The 8,531-nt window shown below is 37.8% G+C and overlaps 1 protein-coding gene across 1 annotated transcript; it reads left to right on the forward strand.

Annotated features, from left to right (window-relative positions):
* On the forward strand, positions 1-3,683 carry LOC109231926 (uncharacterized protein At2g27730, mitochondrial-like). The gene is made up of 4 exons (XM_019397519.1): positions 1-66; positions 1,628-1,759; positions 2,450-2,488; positions 3,293-3,683. Exons 2-4 carry the CDS (start codon positions 1,658-1,660, stop codon positions 3,503-3,505), a joined length of 354 nt encoding a protein of 117 aa, XP_019253064.1. The 5' UTR covers positions 1-66; positions 1,628-1,657; the 3' UTR covers positions 3,506-3,683.

An 8,531-nucleotide genomic window follows, 5' to 3' on the forward strand; every position in this document is an offset into this window, starting at 1 on the left:
ATTTTTAGGTTTTTATTTCAACAATTCTTTATCCTACTTCGATTGCTTAATGCGTGGCTTTATGCAGTGAGAATTAGTTTTTCTGCATTTATTAAGCTGCTTCTGTTTCGTAGGCAGATGTTTCATTGTTGAAATTTTTCTTTAACTGTTTTGATTTTACGATTTTTTTCTCATTTGATTTGTAGATCTTTCTAGTTTCATGCGTTTATATGTGCATATATGGTCGTTTCATTTCCAGATAGTTGTCATGTGTGTGTGTGTGTGTGTGTATACAGTATGTATCTACATAACAGGATTTTCACTAACGGGTTCGAAATGTAAAAGAAGTAAATACACGAAGAAGTGAAGGGGATTTGACATATAGTATGTGTACATAAAGGCCCAACTAGATACATATATGTCATCATAGGATAGTCGCAGTCAGGACCGGATGTAGGTTGCAACTTATGGGTTCATCCGAGACCAGTAGCTTATATGTGTTCAAATATTCGCTAAGTTAGTACACTTAATTGATTTTGATCCCAATATGTCGAATGAGTTGTGGTAGAATTCCAAACTCTGAACCATAAAGTTCAAATTTGGAATCTGCTTCTGGTCATGGTAGGTTGATTGCTTGGGAAAACTATAGTCTATACACTACTATGAAACCTCTAATTGCTGAATTTGTTGGGACGTGTTCACCTTGGAATGTGAGTCCGAATAGAGAGGAACTGATACAGATGATTTAGATCCTAGCTAGTTTGTGATAAGAGTGATAAATTGTTGATTGAAATTGATTGATATGTTCGATAGAGCATGAATAGCGAGTGGCTGTTCGAAGTTCAAGGATATAACTCATCAGCATAAGTATGGTGATAAAATACCATTTGTGTTAATAAGCGTCAATTGTTTTCTCCGGCGGTTATCAATTACGTTGCTGTATATAGAACTTATTGTGCTTTGTAGAGTGCACCTGATAACCTCGTTGCTGCTTACAAAACTTATTGTGGTCTGTAGAGTGCAACTACGGCTGCATATAGTTATCTAAAACGGTAATGCATAAACCTATAGGATGAATACACTGTTCTACTTCGTCTCCGTCAAACAGTTGACTATATGGAATTAGTATGTCTCGAACATGTCTTAAAAAGAGCATCCATTTGTGTGAATATGAATAGATCATTCAAGAACAGTTTCTAAAGTAGAGTTATGGGAGATACAAAATTGGAATAAGAAACTAGTCACTAATTTGAACGAGATGCTTAAAACGTGCAGTTCAATTTGTGCTGACACTTGCGCTCTTCTGCTCTTTGTCTTTGACACTGACATATGCAGTAAAACTGCGTGATACTGTTCCTAGTTGATATAATATGCCTATACGAACATTTTGTGGGAGTAACATCGTCTCTGTCATGATGGAAGCACCTTTGCTCTCTTGCTCCGCTATCCTGTGAAAACCCATATACATATGTCTGTTGCAAGTTATCAATTAGCAATTATAGAAATTATTGATTAAGAAGGCATATATGATGCTGGAATGAATCTAAACAAAGGAAAGGAAAAAGGACACATTTACTCAATTCTTTGAACACTTACTCTGAACATCCATTAAAATCTCTGTAATCAACTCATTTGATGACTGTTTCAGCTGCAGGAAGACTTTGGAGACAAAACTGAGATGGCAGCCAGGAATGCTTTCAGGTATGTTTCTCGTAGGCTCTCCAGCAGTGGCAAGGTGCTAGGCGAGGAGGAAAGAGCAGCTGAAAATGTCTACATCAAGGTGATATTCAGTTTTGCTTAATAACGTGCCTAAAATCAAGTGTATATGGTGTACTTTTTTGGTCTATCACATAATTGGCGCAGTGGTTCAGTGATGTGTAGTTGTGTACTATTTTAGATGTTTGATCTTTCTCATTCTCATCTTGCTTATTTCATCTTGATTTTGAGTATCACTGTACTAGGCTATCAGTTTTAGTTATCCACCCATTGTTTCTTTTGCATAATCATCAAACATCAACGAGAGTATTTATCAATTACTTTCTGTCCCATTTTACTTTTCTTTTTAGTCTGTCACAGGATGAATTATATCTTTCTCTATTTCGAAACTATTAAATGAGCATCCCAATTTTACCCTTAATGACATGACTTGTTTGGATATAATAGTTTATTTTTTCACTAGAATATAGAAATGAAAAGATATGTGTAACTTTCACCACCCCTTCTTGCTTCAGTAAAAAGAAAGAAGCTATTTCTTAGTCTATATTTTGTAGTTTTAGCAAACAAGCATATAGTTTATTATATGCTGGCTGTGTATTTTTTATGTCATTTCGATACTTAGGTCGGATAAGGGGGTCATAACTCAATAGTTTTTTTGATGCTTTATTCTGAAGTTTTTTATCATACTAGATGTGTCTGCGCTATCTCTGTCTTTCAGTTGTCTAACTAGTGAATGTCTTGTTTGACTTCTTAGAAAGTTGAGAAGGAGAAGTTGGAGAAGCTTGCACGTAAGGTATGTTTTCTGTCCTGATATACTGATCGATTATTTCTCTCTCTCTCTCTCTCTCTGTTGGTGCGTTGATTGATAACTAAAGAAAGCCACTAGCATGGCGTGAAATACATAAGTTAAAATCCATCATACTACTTGCCTAGTTGGGTTTGTGTATATTTCTTGCTTTTCATAATTTTTTTCCATTTCAAGTGTTGATCTGAGAATCTCCAGGACAATTATCCTCCTCTTTACGCTGAACGGAATCGGAAAAAAAACAAGGAGAACGGAAAATTAAAATTTTAGAATGACCTTTTCCTTTCACCTTTTCATTTTTAGAATGAGAGGTCATGATAGCCACTTCAATGTTTGTTGCCTAATTTTCAATGTTAGGAAAACCTCTTCTCTTACAGAAACTCTTAGCTGAGTGCAGCTCGTTTAATAAAAACATCCTATTCTGTAGGCATAATATATAAATAGGCACTCGAACTTGGCCTTAGTTGGCGAGTTTGCTTTTCAATTTTGGGCGTGCACAAGTAGGCACCTCAATTTATCTCCACTTTATCAGTTGAATACTCCAACTAACAAAATGATCATCTAGACACCTCCAAAAATTTGGTGCCACATCATCATTTGTGTTTACGTGTTCAACTTCATGTTGTGGTGCCTACTTGTGCACACCCAAAGTTGGAGGGCGTACCTGCCCGCTGATGCCAAGTTTGAGGGCCTGTTTATGTATTAGGTCTATTCTTTACCTTTCTTTGAATGTGTTACTTTTTCCTTTGAATTTTACATAAAATTCCTGCCTGATTTCAAAACCTTTTAAAGGGTCCTAAGCCAGAAGAAGAAGCTGCAACAAGCTCTGGTGTGTCAGGATCAGTAACTGATGCTACTGCAAGTGCACAGACCTCCTCAACTCCCGGGGTATCGGACGACAAGTATCGCAACTATGCTGTAGTAGCTGGACTAGTAACTGGTGTCGGTGCTCTCGGTTGGTATCTTCTGTCAAAGGACAAGAAGGCTGAAGAAGTACAGGACTGAAGTGTTCATTCATAGTCAAGTAAAACAAAACATGATCATGTATCAAAACATTTTCATCTCATGTCCTTTTGATATGTTTTCTACCCGCGGTAGGCGGCACATACAATATCGCTTCCATTTTAGAGCATATTGAAAATTAAGTTTGATCAGTGACTATTAAGCTCGACTTCAATGCTTGTATTTCGCCTTTTCTACCTGTCACAACCTGTTGGTATATGGGAAGAAAGCAGCTCATTGTCCTCCAACAGATGGTTGCTAATTTCCTATCTCTAACCACCTACGCTCCGCCATCCGTTCCAAGTTTAGGAACACAGCTAATAGTATAGTATCACTATGAAAGAGCTGATGAACGGATGAGCGGAACAAGAAGTCTACTGGACGCGGTTTGTACTCTTATCTGCTTCTTTTCCATATTAGAGTGACGTCGCATTGTTTCTTCTGCTTGATATTTCCATGGATGCGTCGTGCTCGCGAGGCAGCGATAACCAAGTAAGAATTGCCTCAGAAGTTGTTAAGACCTAAAAAAACCATTCCAGCTAGTTATAAGTAAGATAAGATAACTAAATGTTACCTATCGTAAATACATTATAGTTTCGATATATTCAGAGTAATGCAACTTCACTACAGATAGAAGAGAAGAAAACCATTTTTCTTTCAACAAAAAAGAAAAACTTAGAGTTTCCTTTCAAGGTTCGCATGCAGAGGGTTTAGCTTTATACAGAAGGAGAAGTTTGATTCGTTAAGACTCTCGTAACTTCTTAGATATCGCAACAAGAGCTCCAACAATCACAATTACAGCCCCTGAAATCAAAAGGTTTGACTTGATAGTTTCAACTGTCCTTTCTTCCTTCTTCTTTGCTCTATTGTCTTGTTCCTTCTACAAAAAAAAAAAAAAAAAAAAAAAAAATTTATAGTGGTAAACAAATAAATTAAAATTAAACAAACTTCTGAGAAAACTAGATTCATTTGTCAAGACTTTTCTTCAATAAGAGAAGCTGGTGTTTATAGTGGGAGCTCTTAGGTTCAAATTCAAGAAAAAATATTAGGTTCAAATTCAAGAAAAAATGTGTTTATAGTCCGAGGTTGAGGTCTTAGGTTCAAAGGTTCAAATTCAGGCAAAAATCAAAACAAGAGGTAATTTTCTCATCAAGCCTTGATGGACAGATTATCCGATAGCAAAATACAAGCAAAAATCAGAATAAGAGGTGATTTTTTTCATAAGTTCAAGCCTTGATGGATAGGTTATCCGGTAGTCGAACCGAAAAAATTACTCGAGGTGCACGTAAATTGGTTAAACACCACGATTATCCAAATAATAAGAGATATCAAAATCCCTAAAATTAATTGAGGTGCGCGCAAGCGGGCCTGATATCATAATTATCCAAAACAAAACTTGGTGAATAGATTATTCGATACCTGTGCTGGTGGGAGTGGAAAGTAATAGAATCCGTAAAATTAGTCGAAGTACAAGCAAACTAGCCCGAATACGACAGTTATCCAAAAAACCGGAAGGTAACAAAACCCGTAAATAATCAAGGTAAATGCAAGCTAAGATCTGACACCACGATTATTTTAAAAAAAGCCGATGTTTGAAGAAACAAAAATGTTAAATGAGAAAATTAAAGAAAAAGGGCTACCTTGACTTTCTTTTATTTTGGAAAAACCTTCACTTATCTAGACGTAGTAGTAAAAGAAGGATGTCTTTCAAAATGTTTGTCCTCTATTTCATCATTATTGCCATCCACAATTTTAGCCCCAGCTAATGATGGTTCAATTTCTTCAGGAGTTGTCATATTAACTTTGCTTTATGAAAGTTTTACAGCTTTTATTTTATTTTATTAAAGTTTAATTTATCTTACTGTTTGTCTAGAAGATATGGATGAATGTAAAGCCATAATCTGAAGGTATTAAATTGTAACAAGTAGAGCACAAGTAAAATCATATTGACTTGTTTATTTAATCATGTCCTCCGTAACTAACAATAAAATACTATCTATGAATCTATAGTTGAACTCGAAAGTGCAAACTTTAGATTGCATGTAGGATTAAATAGAGTAAGTTATTACACCCGGCATCAGTGTGATGACCCAAAGAGTCATCTTATGTGTTAGAACTCGATTCCGTGTTCCGAGGCTTTAAAAACCTCATTTTATCTCTCCTGGATCTGCGTGCGCAATCCAGGCGCGCTTCCGGAAAGCCTCTATGTGGAAAATTGATGAAATAATAATTTTTGGCCTAAAAAGTTGATTTTAGTTGACTTCGGTCAACGTTTTGAGAAAACGGACACGGACCCGTATTTTGATTGTCCCGATGGGTTCGTAGTAAACTATGGGACCTGGGCGTATGCTCGTAATCGAATTGCGAGGTCCCAAGCCCGAGAAATGAATTTTTGATGAAAATTGTAAGATTGAAAATCTAATGATTTAAAGAATTTGATTAATGTTTGATCTCGTTGGTATCGGACCCGTATTTTGGTTCCGGAACCCGGTACAGGTTTAATATAACATTTATATCCTATCTGTTAAATTTGGTGAGAAACGGGACTGATTTGTTGTGGTTCGGACCTTTGGTTGCGAAAATAGAAGTTTTAAAACTTTCTAGAAAATTTCATGCAATTTGGTGCTAAATTCGTAGTTCTAGGTGTTATTTTGGCGATTTGATCGCACGAGCAAGTCCTTATGATGTTTTTAGACTTGTGTGCATGTTTGGTTTGGAGCCCCGAGGGCTCGGGTGAGTTTCAGATAGGCTTCGGGATGTTTTGGACTTAGGAAAATTCTGGTTTTTCTGCACCTTCAGCACTTGCCGGTTTCCTTCTTCGCGTTCGCGAAGCTTCTCACGCAAACGCGAAGAGTAAACTTGTCTGAGGGAGACTTTCTTCAACGCGAACGCGAAGGGCTGGTCGCGAACGCGAAGCGTTGGGGGCATTACCCTTCACGAACGGGACAAGGCTACAGCAAACGCGAAGCATTGGGACCTGGGGGAGGGGAATTATACTCTTCGCGAAAGCGGCACAGGGCTCGCGAACGCGGAGGCTGGTGGTAATAAGCCTTCGTGAACGCGAAGAGTATCTCGCGAACGCGGAGGCTACTAGAGCCGCTGCTTCGCGAACGCGTCAGACCCTTTGTGAACGCGAAGAAGGTCTGACGCCTGCGTATTATAACAGAACCGGCACGGGATTTTTCAAAAATTTCACAACTCTTTCATTAGAACTCGACCTAGGAGCAAATTTGAAGAGGGGATTCAACACCAAATCATAGGTTTGTGTTCTTAAACTCATTTCCTTCAATTTCCATCAACAACCATTAGATTTCTAGTCCTAAATCTTGTTCTTAAGGGTAGAAAAATAGGAATTTTGGGAGAATTGGGCATTTTGCAAATTTGGGAATTTAGACCTCGATTTGGGGTCGGATTCCGGAACTAATTACATATTTGGGCTCTGGGTGAATGGGTGAATGGATTTTGGTCCGAACCTCGAGTTTTGACCAAGCGAGCCCGGGGTCGGTTTCTGACTTTTGGGGGAAATGTTGGGAAACTAATAATTATGTATTGGAATTGATTTCTTTAGCGATAACTGATGTTATTAAGTTAATTATGACTAGATACGAGTGGTTCGGAGGTGGAAACTAGAGGAAAAGTGATAATTGAGCAGTGAGTGGCCTGTTGATCAAGGTAAGTGTTTGGTCTAAATTTGACTCGAGAGATTAGGGATCCCCGACTTAATTCTTATGTGAAAATACATGTGTGTGGCGTATAGGTGAGGTGACGAGTACCTACGCGCCGCCAATTTATCTGTTTTGACTGTTCCCTTCCCGTTTCTAATATATTGTCTTTTTGTCTTAACTGCTACACGCTTATTGGTGCTTCCATGTTTAATTGCTTCTTGTTAGATGTTGTTTTCTCTATTGAAGGTATTAACTATTCTGTAGTTTCATTGTATTACATTATTGGTTTAAGTTGGTTTATCGGTGTTTCATGGTTTGGGTTGGTCTCGCTGTGTAGTATTAATTGAGTGACGTTACATAATTGTATAGCCTTCTGTTTGTTTTGGCTTGAGGCTTAAATATTGTGGAGGGTTTTCAGCCGAATTGTGAAATTTCTGTTCTTATTGTGTGATTGGTACTGATATGGTGGGATCGGGTTGCACGTCGCATCATGAGGAATAAGGGTGATATATTGAGGAGGAATAAGGGTGAAATGTGATTGTTTGGTGGGATCGGGTTGCGCGCCGCAACAGGAGGAATAAGGGTGATATATTAAGGAGTAATAAGGGTGAATTACTATTGTACGGTGAGATCGGTTTGCACGCCGCAACAGGAGGAATAAGGGTGGATTGATAAGGAGTAATAAGGGTGAATGTTCATATTGTTACTAATTATATGGTGGGATCGGGATGCGCGCCGCATCAGTTTATTGTTTAAGTAAGTTATTTTGTAGTGTTGTATCTCACTTAAGGATTGGTTATAACTGGTACTATTAAGATATTTGAAGTTTGGTATTCACTTTTGTTGCAAGTTACTGTTTCATTTTATACCGTACTCTTTTTTTCGCTTTATTATATACTGTATGCAAGTTATATTGTAATTGCCCCGCCGTAGCCTCGTCACTAGCTCCTCGAGGTTAGACTCGGCACTTACCAGTACATGGGGTCGGTTGTACTGATACTACACTCTGCACTTTCTGTGCAGATTTTGGAGCTGGTAGTGGCTGATTGAGAGGTCGGTTGCAGACATTTCATCTAGGAGACCCAAGGTAGTTCTGCTGGTGTCTGCAAGCCATGGCGTCTCCTCCTATGTTTCTACATTCCTGTTTTCTTTTCTTTCGAAACAGATGTAATTTATTTCAGACCAATGTTTGTAGATATTCATAGTAGGTTCGTGGATTGTGACACTAGTTTCTGAGTAGTAGTAGTAATAGTTCTGGCAATAGTTTATAAATAAAGCAGTGTTTACTAACTTCCGCAGTTATGATCACTTGTTTTAACTTGTTTATTTTTATTCAATGAATTGTAAAGGAAAATGGTTAATAA

The sequence above is a fragment of the Nicotiana attenuata genome, chromosome 1 (assembly GCF_001879085.1).
Source record: "Nicotiana attenuata strain UT chromosome 1, NIATTr2, whole genome shotgun sequence".
Classification (NCBI taxonomy): Eukaryota; Viridiplantae; Streptophyta; class Magnoliopsida; order Solanales; family Solanaceae; genus Nicotiana; species Nicotiana attenuata.